General features: G+C 44.9%; 2 protein-coding genes across 4 annotated transcripts in view; one reads left to right on the top strand and one right to left on the bottom strand.

Moving 5' to 3' along the window:
• Positions 1-7,337, top strand: part of ubtfl (upstream binding transcription factor, like) — a 14,305-nt gene extending 6,968 nt beyond the window's left edge. For 2 of the 3 annotated variants that reach the window (XM_062022919.1, XM_062022920.1), the window contains exons 13-20: positions 5,650-5,793; positions 5,869-5,979; positions 6,056-6,153; positions 6,338-6,527; positions 6,593-6,640; positions 6,714-6,851; positions 6,908-7,003; positions 7,080-7,337. In XM_062022919.1, coding sequence (XP_061878903.1) covers positions 5,650-5,793; positions 5,869-5,979; positions 6,056-6,153; positions 6,338-6,527; positions 6,593-6,640; positions 6,714-6,851; positions 6,908-7,003; positions 7,080-7,145 — 891 coding nt within the window. In that variant the 3' untranslated portion in view covers positions 7,146-7,337. The remainder of the gene's footprint in view (positions 1-5,649; positions 5,794-5,868; positions 5,980-6,055; positions 6,154-6,337; positions 6,528-6,592; positions 6,641-6,713; positions 6,852-6,907; positions 7,004-7,079) is intronic. The other variant, XM_062022921.1, reaches the window with a different exon arrangement.
• On the bottom strand, positions 7,337-15,538 carry fastk (Fas-activated serine/threonine kinase). The gene is made up of 11 exons (XM_062022918.1): positions 15,174-15,538; positions 11,346-12,105; positions 10,951-11,260; positions 10,668-10,855; positions 9,359-9,507; positions 9,072-9,288; positions 8,840-8,999; positions 8,684-8,775; positions 7,976-8,600; positions 7,799-7,913; positions 7,337-7,718 (listed from the first exon to the last, which is right to left on the bottom strand). The coding sequence occupies exons 2-11, from the start codon at positions 12,064-12,066 to the stop codon at positions 7,632-7,634; spliced, it is 2,664 nt and encodes an 887-aa protein (XP_061878902.1). The 5' UTR covers positions 12,067-12,105; positions 15,174-15,538; the 3' UTR covers positions 7,337-7,631.

Here is a 15,538-nt window from a genome sequence, read left to right as displayed (position 1 = left end):
GAAAAAAGAAAGTTGCCTCTTTATTAAAGTTTCTATCATATACATCTGATTTAAAACACCAAAAGACTTACAAAGTTTGGGAGTAAATACATATGACCAAAATGATATCAATCTCAGAGATTCCCGAGCCATTTTGAGGGATAAAGAGCAAGCCACTCACTTGATCCGTGACGTAGAGGTGGGAACCACTGATCCCTTCTCCACCAACAACAATGCTAATCATGCAAACTTTGTGAGAGCCAGCAACGATTACTTTGCGAAAAATTATGATCCAGAACCTTATATTTTTCAGCCTGTGGCACAGGGGTTAGTGCATGTGCCTCACAATACGAAGGTCCTGAGTTCGATCCCGAGCTTGGAATCTTTCTGTGTGGAGTTTGCATGTTCTCCCCGTGACTGCGTGGGTTCCCCCCAGGTACTCCGGCTTCCTCCCACTTCCAAAAGACATGCACCTGGGGATAGGTTGATTGGCAACCCGAATGCGCCCGAATGCAGCTGAGATAGGCTTCAGCACCCCCTGCGACCCCGAAAGGGACAAGCGGTAGAAAATGGATGGATGGATGCATGGATAAAGAGGATAAGCTACAAGTTTTAGAACAGATCCAGCTTTAGTGAAACACTAAGCATCATGTAGCACTATTAAGTGCTAAACAAGAAATACAAACTACAAACATAATAAGATGATCGCTTACTGTACAATGTCTGCTCTCACTGTGTTGACGACTGATAGAGTGTTTATATCTTCCTATTTAGATGAAGAATTAATCATAATCCACTAGGGGCGTAACGGTATTGTAGATACCGCAGTATTACAGTTTCAAAGTCTTCCCATTAATACCGTGACGCCCGACGGTATCAAACAAAAACTTGGTGTGTAGTTTTTTTCTGGCACTTTAGCGTTGGCTAGGTCTGAAAATAAAGTACATCTACCAGAGAACTCAACGCAGCGCGGGACGCCAGGGTGAGGGCGTGGAACACCGTAAGCAGGAAGTGAAGTGTGTTTTCGTAGTCAATGAGAGGAATTTTTTTTAGACATTTCCTGAAAAATTTAATCAAAATCTATCCATAACTATTTGAGTTATGTTGCTCACAAACAGAAAAACAAACCCTGGTGAAAACATAAACTCTTTGGGGGAATTAAGAAAGTCTGTGTTCTACAAAGCAATGCGTGCAACTTTCGTCTTGAGCGTTTTCAAGGCGACACAGAGCCAGCCCGTCACGTCGCACTGCATGGAGGTAATTACCCCCAAACAATTGTTCAAATGGGAAATATGAGGTAACTGAAAAACTACCGCAATTTCCGGACTATAAGCCGCACCTGACTATAAGCCGCACCAGCTAAATTTAGGGGAAAATACAGATTGCTCCATATATAAGCCGCACCCGACTATAAGCCGCAGGGTTTTGATGTGTAATTACCGTAGTATATAGGGGTTCCTGCTACCACGGAGGGGATTGTCGGGACAGAGACGACTGTTTGGGAACGCAAAGCGTCCCATTTATTAACAATAAATCTTTCAATCATTCAATCAAACTTTCACATCTTTGACATGGCGAACAGCATTCGTGCAGAGTACAAATAATACAACGGGGCAAAGTAATACAAAGTGCTCGCCTGTACGTTATCAAAATAACCAGCCTACCGGTATATGAAAAGTCAGTCTATAATCATTCTGTCATCGTCTTCCTCCTGCGTACTAAAACCACCGAAATCCTCTTCGTCGGTGTCGGAGAAGAACAGGCCGTAAATAAGCCGCACCCTTGTATAAGCCGCAGGAACCAGAACGAGGGGAAAAAGTACATCTTCAACCCATCCATCTATTTTTCCACCCCTTCCACCCTCTCGATGTCGCGCGGGGACTGTAGCCTGTCCAACTGCACTCGGGCGGAAGGCAGTGAAAGCCCTGGACAAGTCACAACCTCATAAACTGTCACACAGAAAATATATTTGAAGCCAAACATCAGCTTGTGAGGTATTTACATTATTAAAAGTTAAATTGTTAGTTAACTTGTCTAAAAAAAACATAATTTTCCCAACTAATATAAACATGTCCACTATGGAGAACACTGCTTCTTAGAAAGTAAAAGTTGAAAGGCACTGAAGTGAACATTATTGTTTTAGACTGGATGTTTATTTACATTGTCACTTTAAAAACACTGAACTGTAAGTTTTTTTAATACTTGCTTGAAACAGTGGATGTTTCTTTGCACCTAAAAATTCATGTTTGTAGTAATAAAAATGATTGACATTTTAACATTAAGTTTGTGTTAAATTACAGTACAGTTTATCCTAAACATCCCTGCCACTTCATTTAACGCACTATAACACATAATTTTTGGGGGGGACATATACCACAATAATATCGTACCAAGGCCTTAATACTGTGATAATATTGTATTGTAAGATTTTTATACGGTTACATCCTTATAATCCACACGAAGGGTTAAAAGGAATAGTTCCTGCCTGCAGACAGTCTTCGGTTGTCGTGTCTTTGTCTCCATTTCCAGGTGTAAAATGAATGTCACAGAGGAACAACTTCTAGAGTAATGGCCAAATCCTCCAATTATCCAGATGAGAGGCGTGATTTATAATCTAAAATAACTTTGAGGAGTCGAGACGTGAGGCAGCAGGATACCGGCCGGCCCAATGCTGTAGCATAAGCTAATAACTCTGTTATGAATGCGCTGCTAAAAAAATTATTTGTCTGCGTTAGCACTTACAGTAACAATATCGCTAATATTTGGATAATCACATATTGTGACCTGAATATTACTAATTATTATGTTTGGATGGTTATTTAGAGGGCTGTGGGCAGAATGTAGAGCCCACATTGACTCAATTGTCATCAGACTTTTAAAAAAAATGTATTTATGACTTAAATTGCAAAAAAAGGAAAAACAGATGTGTTAATGTCTTACTTAGGGATTGTGAATGATAGACCGCACATCTCTTTCTAATTTTTGCACTGATCTGCTGATATGCTCAGAGTGCAGAAGCATTACCATTGTGATGTCATCCCACCCCAACTACGGAAATTGACAAAGACATTTAGAGCAGAATATTCAAAATGGGCATCTGAAATTGTGGCATTTGCATACACTTTGCGGATTTGAAATACAATTGGATATGGTTTAATGAATACAATGAAACACAATTAAGCATATAAAGTCAACTTGGTTTTTAAATTCTACTGGTACTTTAAATACGATGTCCAGAGGCATTTAAAAAATGTCATGCAATTGTAGGCATGTGCCGGTAGTCAATTAACTAAATGAAAATTAACTTGATAACTTTGCTGACATCGCTAAATTGCTATGTCCATGTGTGTTTCTTTTCTTCGTCTCTGGCTTTCAAAATGTATACAACAGGTATCACTCTGTGCATCACTCTCAGCACATGTGCCCATTTATCTAACAGTAGGATTAAATTAACAGAGTGGAGCCTCTGGTCTGTCATCCATTATGTTTGTTTCGGTATGTGCAGTCGGGACCGCTAGCTTACACACAGGCATCCCTTCGCTAGTCGCTACTCACTAGTGAGAAGCACTGCTAAGTAAAAAAAAGTTAGGAGGAAAAAAAAGGATTTCAAAGCCAAATTTTCCAGTGTGGAAATATTTCATATTTAAACTAAACGAGCATCATGAGCCCATCAACACAGACAGACTAGCAAGTATGCCATGATGACATGGGCAACAAAAACGACAACCAAACAAACCACCCGACCGAGTTTTTCCAATTGGGGAAAAATAACTGCGCTTTTATTTATTCAAGTGCAATTTTTATTAACATTGTTAGTGCATGTGCCTCACAATAAAAAGGTCCTGGGTTCGATCCCCGGGCTCGGGTTCTTTCTGTGTGGAGTTTGCATGTTCTCCCCGGGCACTCCGGCTTACTCCCACCTCCAAAGACATGCACCTGGGGATAGGTTGATTGACAACACTAAATTGGCCCTAGTGAGTGAATGTAAGTGTGAATGTTGTCTGTCTATCTGTGTTGGCCCTGCGATGACGTGGCGACTTGTCCAGGCAGTATCCCGTCTTCTGCTTGATTGCAGCTGAGATAGGCTCCAGCACCCCCCGCGACCCCGAAAGGGACAAGCGGTAGAAAATGGGTGGATGGATGGATTACATTAGTGATTAATTTGGCCACAGTTAATGTAAACTTTTTAACTATTCAACACTATCATTGTCAAATGCTCACAATTTTGTCTATACAGACAATTGTATGCTTTTGGCAATATATATAATAACAATCTGCAGTACGACAAGGGCATTACATTTGTTTTAAGTTGAATTAAAATTCAATATGCTGATACTTGCAGAAACCCTGATGCAGCAGCTGACCAATCAGTGGTCAGATGCGAGATAAGAACGAGTCGCGATCATTCAAAGGAGAGAGAGTATTGTGATAGAAATAATTTAAAAATAGTTCCTGTTAGAAGAGAACTGCACTTATTTGGTATTATATCATTCACTATCCTTATGTAAGATAAGCACACATTTATTTATTTTTTTCATTCTAACTCCTATATAAACGTAAATGAAAGGCCGTTAAGAAGGGAGTGGCTGTCATCCGCCTATAAACAGGGTATCCGCGGGGTTTTAAAAAGTCTTAAATGCAACCTTTTGAATTTACGGCCTTAAGATGTCTAAAATTCTCCTAAAAATCTCATAAAAGGTCTTATATACGATCTTAAAAATCTATTGTTACTTTTATTTAAAACATGCATAAACTTCAGTCTTGCTTTTAAATGTTTCGATTTTTAAGGATGCTATACCTTACTACAAAACGGAACCAAAGCAAGGCTACCTGTGCTGTCTCTCTATTTTTCTTTGTGCAGATACACTAGTATTACTGTAGATGTTTTTTATCTCTTTGCTTAATTTTGACAGCTGCAAATGTTAACCATATAGCTTTAGCAGAGATGTTAACATTCCCTTTCACAGACAATATATTGTTGTGCTTTCCTCTACCATTGCTGACGTTTTGGTTGTTGTTACATGAAAACACTTATGAAGCACACGGCACCTTTTGCAAGAAAACACTTGTATGGCAAATCTGAAAAATGGCTGTTATGTTTCTTTTTTTTTTTTAATTAGAGATAGGAGCTTCTGGTGTATTTAGTTAAACTATTTTGTTTTCTAATGTGAAAGAGCAGTGAATTACTTCATATACTTTAAAATGTATTCTGGTCCCCTTATTTTCCTTGGTCTTTGTACTCTTTTGTCCGGATCCATGTGAAATAGTCTTAAATTATTTTCAAAATGGTCTTTAAAAAAAAGTCTAAAATTTGACTTGTTAAAACCCTGCAGAGACTCCAATAAAGCGCTCTTAAAACATCCAAACACCTCCATCAATGTTTATATACATGCTGTAAGTATATATGTAATGTAGTAACAGGCACATTCATAATAACATGTAATATTTCAGTACTTTGATCATTTTAACAACTTTAACAACCACAACATGACTAATCATGGCAGACTTTGAGTGCCCCTCCACGTCTGTATTTAAAAATGTCGTCCCTATATGGGGTTCATGAGGTGATGTAGACTCTCATTCTTGGCCGGGTGGGTCGTTGTTCAGTTTTGGAGCACCAGTCTGGTGTTGCGGTTCCGAAGATTAACTTGAAAAAAAATGGTGGGCCAGGTGGAAGAACCAGAACTATGGGGCTCTTCGGGCTCCAAGGAGCGTCGTGACACCAAGAAGACGGCCAAACTTCCCGAGACACCCAAAACGGCAGAAGAGATGTGGCAGCACACCGTGACCGCCGACTTCCTGTCCAAATGCAGAGTGCGTCTTGTTAACCTTGCTTAAAAATAATATTTTGCTTACCTTCACAATAAAAGCCTTTGTTTACATGCACAGAGCGACCGCAGGAAAGCTCAAGCAGCCATGGAGGCGGCCTGGAAGTCCATGGAGAAGAAGGAGAAGATTCAGTGGATCAAGAAAGCAGCAGAAGACCAGAAGCGCTATGAGGTTCCTTCATTGCCATCAGTCTGGTCTCCATAGCAGCCGACGATGTCATCACCGTGGTGTCTGCTGTGTCCTGCAGAGAGAGCTGCTGGAAAGGAGGACGCCGCCGCTACCGCTGCCACCAGCGGGGAACCAGAAGAAGCCTAAATTTGATGGCGAGCCAAAGAAGCCTCCAGTGTAAGTGCACAGAAAGTCAGAATCAATAGAGGTCACGTGATGAGGGGAAAAAGGTGTTCTTTGCCGCCGTGTCTGCTTGTCTAATCAGGCGGCGATAGACCGATATGGCCGAGGTTGTCGAGTCATGCGACGTTCCCTGCTTAAAATGTGCTAAGCCCAGCCCACTGGACCTGTCTTCCACTAGGAGCGGCTATCAGATGTTCTCGCAGGAGCTGCTGACGAATGGCGAGCTGAACCACTTCAGCCTGAAAGAGCGCATGGTGGAGATTGGCAAGCGTTGGCACAAACTGACGCCGGGCCAAAAAGACAAGTACAAGAAGCACGTGGACGAGCAGCAGGGCGAGTACAAGGCAGAACTAGAGGCGTGGATCAAGGTAACTGTCGCTTGTCTGCTGTTTCTCTGCTAAGCCCCGCCCAGCTGATGATCGTTTCTTGTTAGTCTCTCTCTCCGCAGGATCGCGACGCCTACAAAGAGTTTTCCTCCTCGGTGAGTCTTGCGGCTACCGCATAAGTCCAGCGGTGAAACATGTTCATTCCCTCCTCGTGTGCGCCGGCTTTAGAAACGTCGCAGCACAGCAAAACTCGGAAGCAGTCGCCCAACAAAAGTGCTCCTGACAACGAAGGGCAAGGTGATGCCCTCCAAGGTCCCACCCCTTGGAGTGGGCGTCAGCAAACGAGCAATGGCGTACAGAGCAAAGGTAAACAACAATCTTGGCTTTTTGTTTCTGGCGTGGAGCTAACTGTCATCCTACAGCAAGACATGTCCGACTCAGACGACGACAAGAGTGAATCCTCCGACTCTGATGACGACGAGGAGACATCGGGAAGCAGCGACAGCGAAGACGACGAGGTGACACTTTTATTACGTTACGTCCCGTCAGAATAAAGCATTTTCTCACCATGGCAACCACGTTTTCTTTACTCAGAACGACGAGGATGAAGATGAAGATCAGACGTCTTCAGAGGAATCCAGTGACTCGGACTCAGACTAGCCCTGCCTCCTCTTTGGAGAGGATAGGCTGTGCTGGCCACGCCTCGTGGTGTGACAAGAATTAGGGGCGGAGCTTAACAGAGCATTTTGTTATTTTTTTGATCAGATAGGTGGGCGCGCTTGTCTGAAAACATGAATAAGAAATGAATGCACTTTTTCTCACCCTGACAAATAAAGTTTATCTACAACACGTTACAAGAGTTTGATTTATTGAATATAAACAATTCTTCCGTCACCTGATAAATAAATAATCTCACCTTTTACCCATCTTCATACCTCACACACACAGCTGAGTGCACAAATACCCATCAGCCCCAGTTGACAACCTGATTGATGATTTGATAAAAAGTTTTTACTGTCATGTTAAAGTCAATGAAAGCAACGTCATCATTCCGCTCTAAAATGTTGATCGTGCAAACACACATCACAGAAACACTTCTCTCAAACACGCACATTCATCACAGGATTACACGTCAAACACACAGTGTCATCGTGGGATGTCCTGCAGTTTGGCGTGCAGGTACGTCTTCACCTGCTCGATGCCATTGAGCTTCTCCAGCTCATGATAGGGCAGCTGAAACAGATCACATGACAGATTAGCCTAGTTTAGCAGTGCCAATAGCATCATGCAGCGGTGACACGGGACAGCGAAACCTGTAGGATGATGTATCCCAGCAGCTTCAAGTGGCGGTCTCTCATTGCACGGGATCCAACCAGGACGTCCGAGTTGTGGCAGTAGTGCCACTTGTCGTTAACTGAGACGACGAGCCTGCAGAGACAGACTGGTGTCAGCCATGACACCACAGAGCCAACGGGCTCGGGCGGACCCACCTCCTTATGTGCTTCTCTTCGGTCTTGTCAGGTTCGGGCGGGCGTGTTGGGCTGAGTTGCGCCGTTGACGGACACTCCCCATCTGCCTCAGACCTGTCGTTTCCTGTCGCAGGCTCACAGAATTCCTCCCCTTGATCGCTGGAGGGCTTTGTCTCCGCCTCATACTCCAGGATCTTACTAATGGAGAACTGGAAGATGGAGTTTGGAGCGGTGCCACATGTGGGTCCTTGGGCCGCCAGTGGTGGGGGTGGCGCATCAGAGGGGGGGCTGCTAAGCGTGGAACTGTCCTGGCTTTCCAGCGAGTGCTCCTTTGACACGCTCGAGTAGTACTCCACTACAGGCACGCAGTAAGGACCGTAGTCAGAGGGCCCGCCGCTGTCCCCGAGACGAGGGGGCGCTGAGGGGGCTGTGGCCCCCGGCGTGCTATGGATGTGCTGAGACTGAAAGGACCTGGATTCTTTAGAACCATCTGTCGTTTTGTCCAACTCCAGTGACTCCTGACCACATTCCTCCGCCACGCCACCCTTAGAACCCCCACATGCCGCAGGAGTAGAGCCTGGAGCCAGAGGTGCGCCTGACTGTATCGGTAGAACCCGCCCGGAGGAGTCCATCCACAACACAAAATCTGAACATTAAAAGGACAACTGTGTACTTTCTGAATACTCCCTGTGTACAACATGTTGTAGCACCTGTGTACTTGCTGCGTACCTGTGTAGTATCCAGGAGCCAGTACTTGGTCCTGCTTGTAGTGGTGTTGTCCAAGCAGCTGCCTGAGAGCCTCAGCCACCAGACCCTTATAACTGAAATGGTTCAGAATTTATAACTGAAATAACTGTATAAAAGTCAAGGCTGTGCACATGTTACCTGTACTTGCGATTGACTTCATCCGCAGTAAGAGCGTGGTCAAACATGAGCACTTTGTGGGAGTGGTGTAGTCGTGGTCCGGTGTAGTCATGGTACTCCAGTTCGACAGCGGCGTCCAATAAAGACAGGTAGCGGCGGACGATGAGGGCGTATGGACTATCTGCGGGAGGGGGGGTTCATGGTAAGAGTCGGATCACCACCAGGGGGCGGTCATGCATTGAGCGATACCTACTGGTGACATTGCTGATGAAGGCGGGAGAGAAGACACGGTGCAGCACGGGGCCCGGGAAGTGTCCCAATTGGAAGAGGGACATGAGGATGTTGACGGTGGCGAGCGGGGAGCTGAGCGCCTTCAACTCCACCACTTCCTCTAAACGTGAGAAGAACTTATCCTCATTGGACGGACGATAATTCATCCGGCTGAATGGAAACACCAGCTTCTGTATAACCTGCACACACACACAACAACGTGAAATCACCGCAAGATAAGACGTTCGACGCTCACAGGCCCCGCCTGACCTTGCTGTCCAGGTACTCCGCCCTCTTGACCAGGAAGCTTGCGATGGTGTCGAGCAGCTGTGTCTCTCTCAAGCGGTGTCGAGCGATATATTTAGCGATCAGCGCCATCGTGTACGCGCTGATGCTCTCCTCCTTTTTTGGCAGCTCCTCTATAAGAAACAACATGCATCACACCTGACCTGCCAGGTGAACTTTAGCCATGCTAAGTAGGGATGTCCGATAATATCGGCCGATAAATGCTTTAAAATGTAATATCGGAAATTATCAGTTTCGGTTTCAAAAAGCAAAATGTATGACTTTTTTAAACGCCGCTGTGTACACGGACTTAGGGAGAGGTACAGAGCGCCAATAAACCTTAAAGGCACTTCCTTTGCGTGCCGGCCCAGTCACATAATATCTACGGCTTTTCACACACACAAGTGAATGCCCTGCATACTTGGTCAAGAGCCATACAGGTCACACCAACTCAGTGGCCTAGTGGTTAGAGTGTCCGCCCTGAGATCGGTAGGTTGTGAGTTCAAACCCCGGCCGAGTCATACCAAAGACTATAAAAATGGGACCCGTTACCTCCCACTCAGCATCAAAGGTTGGAATTAGGGGTTAAATCCCCAAAAATGATTCCCGGGCGCGGCCACTGCTGCTGCTCACTGCTCCCCTCACCTCCCAGGGGGTGAACAAGGGGATGGGTCAAATGCAGAGGACAAATTTCACCACACCTAGTGTGTGTGTGACAATCATTGGTACTTTAACTTTAACACTGAGGGTAGCCGTATAAACAACTTTAACACTGTTACAAATATGCGCCACACTGTGAACCCACACCAAACAAGAATGACAAACACATTTCGGGAGAACATCCGCACCGTAACACAACAGAACAAATACCCAGAACCCCTTGCAGCACTAACTCTTCCGGGACGCTACAATATACACCCCCCCCCGCTACCCTCTACACCCCCACCTCAACCTCTTCATGCTCTCTCAGGGAGAGCATGTCCCAAATTCCAAGCTGCTGTTTTGAGGAATGTTAAAAAAAATAATGCACTTTGTGACTTCAATAATAAATATGGCAGTGCCATGTTGGCAATTTTTTTCCATAACTTGAGTTGATTTATTTTGGAAAACCTTGTTACATTGTTTAATGTATCCAGCGGGGCATCACAACAAAATTAGGCATAATAATGTGTTAATTCCGCGACTGTATATATCGGTATCGGTTGATATCGGAATCGGTAATTAAGAGTTGGACAATATCAGAATATGGGCAAAAAAGCCATTATCGGACATCTCTAATGCTAAGCTAGCTGACCTGCCAAGCTTCGGATGAACCTCTCTTGTCGGTTCTGGTAGAAGAGGTGAGAGCTGAAGATGAACTCCAGACTCTTGTTGCTGGCCTCTTTGGCACACACTGCTAACATCTCATCCAACAGCGTCATCTCCTGGTCACGAACGCCACTGACGCTGGCAAGAGTGTGTTTGACCAGACGCAGGATCTTCCTGAGAACAGAATGATTATTTCCAAATTAAAAGAAAGAAAGACAAGCTAACAGTCCGTTATCACACGTTGGTGTCATCGGTTAGGTGATCGCCACCTGTTAGCTAGCAGCTGTTCAGGGTTAGGCGGCGTGGTGTCATCGGTTGTTGCAACTCCCTGCGGCTTCAGTGTGTGCCACTTGAGGCGGTAGTAGGAGAGCAGCAGGAATAGGGTCTGCGGGTGGTGCTCTCGCTCCAGGTTCTTCTCCAGGCCAAGCAGGCAGGCCTCGGTGAGAGGGTGCTGGCTGCCCGGATGAAGCTTCATGCTGGAGCTGAACACCATGGACACGTCCTTCTGGTTGAACTGGCCCAGTCTGGACTGAGACTCAGCCTCGAGAACTTGAACCACCGGAGTCTCGCTGGATAGACCTAACAAGGTTACACACACAAATCTTTGGACTGAGTGTGTGTGCATCATGTGATTTTGATGGCATCTGGTCTGAACAAGACTTACCGAGCGCCGCCACAGCGTAGAGACAGTTGACGATGCTGAAGTTGTCCAATTTAGAACAGTCGTTGACGATGGCATCGCACAGCAACAAGAAGTCCTGATGCTCCAGAACGTGGCGACCACACTTTACTGCAACAGCGCCGTTGTCAAGGGGCGGCGGTGGTGGTGGTGACGTGGCCTGCAGCAGCTGTGCGATTTTGTGTAGCGCGATGGGGTAGTGGTTGTGGGAGATCTTGGCCGGGTTCTGTGCAAGCCAGCGCAGAACCTCATCGGGTCGGCGTGAGCGCTCTATTAGACGCTTCATCGTGAAAAAAGTGTCGTAGCTCATCTTCTCGTGGATGAAGTTCCACGACTTCTTCTTGCCGCCTGACCTGCCGGCCGGAACACCCCCACTGTACGTGTGGAGGTGGGCGTGGTGCGGGCAATTAGGGGGCATTGGGGGTGGGGCCAGAGGGGCAGGCTGTGGATGGTAATGGTGGTGAAAATGTGATCCCCGGTGATCGCCAGGCCTGCCCTGGTACAGAGGGTAGGTAGGAAGGGGAAGCGGCGCCCGGTGCTGGTGAAGGTACGGGGTATGCGCATCAAGCACAGTGAGTCCGCCCCTTTTCCCTGCCTTGACTCCACCCCCTCCTCCGGCGGCACTGTAGATGCGTGTGGCGTACATGGCTTGGGATACGGCGGCAACTGGGCTCAGGAAGCGCCACTTGGCGGACCAACACAACATGGTCTGAACACCAGATTATCTGGACACAGCGTGGCACTCCTACAGGAAGAAGAACCCACATCTCAGCATATCCTAGCAATCCTAGGTGCTGACTTTGCGATCAATCAAATTCCGGCCAGAACCAGCTAAGACTTTTTTGTCAAGCATTGGACATTTCAGAAGCACTTATGTAATCAGTCTGATCCAGCCCATGCATCCTGCCCACAGCTCGAACCCAGGAAAGCCAAAATGAGAGTGCGGGTGCTAAAAGCCCAAGCTGTCAACTGTCCAGTGCGGACCTTTAAAGCAGAGGTCCTCAAACTACAGCCCCTGAGTCGGATCCGACATGCCAGCGTTCACAATTCGGCCCGCAGGACATTCCAGATATATATATATTTTTTAAATACTTAAAAAAAATCGCTCCTGTCCAGCCACTCAGGCAAAGCATAGTGTTGATGTAAATAGATGCTTATATCTGCTGTATAGATTTATGTGTCTGGCAAGGACAAGTCACAGGTGGAGAAAATCCTCAGTGCTGAACTCTGTAGAATTTGCACCTGGCTCGCTGACAATAAACTATCCATACACTTGGGTAAAACGGAATCCATCCTGTTTGGGTCCCACATCAACCTTAAGAAAGTAAGTGACTTCACTATAAAAGTGGGTGACATTGTTATCACCAGGAAAGATGAGGTCACCTACCTAGGTTCCATTCTAGAGGCTAATCTTTCCTGTGATAAAATGGCAACCAAGGTAATCAAAAAGGTCAACCAACGAACAAGATTTCTCTACAGAATCTCCTCTCTGGTCAACAAAAGCACCATGAAGATTCTAACGGGAACTCTCATTCAACCCTTTTTCGATTACGCTTGCACCTCCTGGTACCCTAGCACCTCCAAAACCCTCAAATCTAGACTCCAAATATCCCAGAACAAGCTAGTCAGGTTACTTTTAGACCTCCACCCCAGATCACACCTCACTCCAACCCACTTCTCCAAAGTGGGCTGGCTCAGGGTGGAGGACAGAGTAAAACAACTTGCACTGAGCCTAGTCTATAAAATCCGCTACACCTCCCTGATACCGAAGTACATGTCAAACTACTTCCTTAACGTAAATGACCGCCATAACCACAACACCAGGGGGAGCTCCACTAACCACGTTAAACCCAGATTCCGATCTTACAAAGGTCTTAACTCCTTCTCCGCCACATCAATAGGGAATGCACTCCCAACAGGTGTAAAAGAAAGGGCATCTCTATCCTCCTTCAAAACCGCACTAAAAGAACAACTCCAGGCAACTTCAACCGTAAACTAACAAACTTCCTTTCACATCCTACCTCCCCGGATTGTAAATAATCAAATGTAAATAATCAAATGTAGATACTTATTCTTATGCTCTCTGATCTCTATCTCTATGTCCACTACTTGCTGTACATATCCTTCCAAGTCAGTCCTACACTGTTCCAATGTCCATTTCTCTGATGATGCAATTGTTGATGACTGAAGTGTTGATATAACCAAACCCCCCCCCGTCCTCCACACCCCGGATTGTAAATAATGTAAATATTCAATGTATATACTCTGATGTAGTGGTGGGTCTGACAATAGAGCAATACCCTGTGTCGGTGCGTGTACCGCTTTAGAAAGTCACGTGACTGATCATGAGCTGTTTTGGTCACGTGACCGATACGCGAACTGTGTCGCACTCCCGCCTCCTCTGTGCCCTGTGAGCGGGTCTTTTCTACAGCCGGAGAAATAATAACTAAGAAGAGACGACTGAAGTGTTGATAACAACCAACCCCCCCCCCCCCCCTCTATATCCCACACCCCGGATTGTAAATAATGTAAATAATTCAATGTATATACTCTGATGATTAACTTGTGTGATGACTGTATTATGATGATAGTATATATCTGTATCATGAATCAATTTAAGTGGACCCCGACTTAAACAAGTTGAAAAACTTATTCGGGTGTTACCATTTCGTGGTCAATTGTACGGAATATGTACTTCACTGTGCAATCTACCAATAAAAGTTTTAATCAATGAATGAAAGAAATCGTCTAAAATTGAATACGTTGGAAAAACTGTTTTTTTTTTAAATAAAAATGTGTAAAAAATAAATTTTAAAAAATCCCAGTCCACAAGCATCCTCATTCACAACACGTTCTCTTAGATTTCCATGTTATGATACATGTTCACATTTTTTATTGACTGTATGTAAAAAAGATTAAAATATATTTTTATTTAAATGAAGATATGAAATAATCCTAAATGAAATACAATGACTTGGTTTATATTATTGTATATACTAGGTCATAAAATCAGTGTCAGTTGAGTCGGTCCATAGGTTGCCTGTAGGGATTTTTAGTGTCCAGCAGATGTCAGTATTTAGTGACACAGTATCGACACAGTATCAGTACAGTTTTGCAATGTGTCGAAACGCTTCATGACGCCTCATCCACCCATCACTACTCTGATGTTTATCTTGTGTGATGACTGTATTATGATGATAGTATATATCTGTATCATGAATCAATTTAAGTGGACCCCGACTTAAACAAGTTGAAAAACTTATTCGGGTGTTACCATTTAGTGGTCAATTGTACGGAATATGTACTGTACTGTGCAAACTACTAATAAAAGTTTCAATTAAAAAAAAACAACAAAAAAGACCAATGTGCTCTTGCACAGCCATACTGGCTGGCCTCCGTTGCACTTTTAGTTTCCTTTCTTACTACTATTGTCAACACTGAATTCGAAGGACACCCTACGATGCTGTAGCAACACAACACTTTATGTATACGTCACAATTTTGGCCAAAAATATGATGTCACATATGACAGTTGACTATAACTGCTAGCCACATTAGCAGCAGCTAAATGTAACATTGCAGGCGTGCAAACGAACCTATGCTAACAGCATATGTCAATTACAATGTTGCAATGTGACACAAAAAAGGCAAAGAGCCATGTTCGCCAGTGTTAGCCAAAGTCACGTTAGCTGCTAAGATACTAAATAGCTGACATGTTAGCATCAGCCTCCCGCTGTGCACAGCAACAACCACAGGAAATACTTATAGCAGTTAATGTGTGGTCTATTAAGCAATGTTAGAATATATACATTACCTCATAGCTTCGATCAAACACCAGCGGCCGCTGACGCTGTTTGTTTACCAGAGAGACAGGCAGCGGTCAGCCGTCTCATTACTCCACTCAACTCACACAGCCTCCGCTACCCGGCATGCAATGGCTGCACCTGGCTCAGCTGTGGACGACGTCCCGGAGAGGTCTTTAGAAGAGTCACGTTTGAAAAAAAAGTCAAGTTTTATATCCCATCACGGCAGTTTTTGTCAGGATTATTTTAACTATCTTCACTCAAGCGCTCATTTTTCCACTTCTGCGCACTTGAGCCTGGAGTGTGTTATTATGTTCAAGCGACTGGCTTGTGGGCTATGGAGTTCCTATCTTTGGAAAATCTATACGAACACAAC

The sequence above is a fragment of the Entelurus aequoreus genome, linkage group LG16 (assembly GCF_033978785.1).
Source record: "Entelurus aequoreus isolate RoL-2023_Sb linkage group LG16, RoL_Eaeq_v1.1, whole genome shotgun sequence".
Lineage (NCBI taxonomy): Eukaryota > Metazoa > Chordata > Actinopteri > Syngnathiformes > Syngnathidae > Entelurus > Entelurus aequoreus.
Note: the sequence above shows the minus strand (reverse complement) of the source record. Positions and strands in the feature narration are given on the sequence as shown.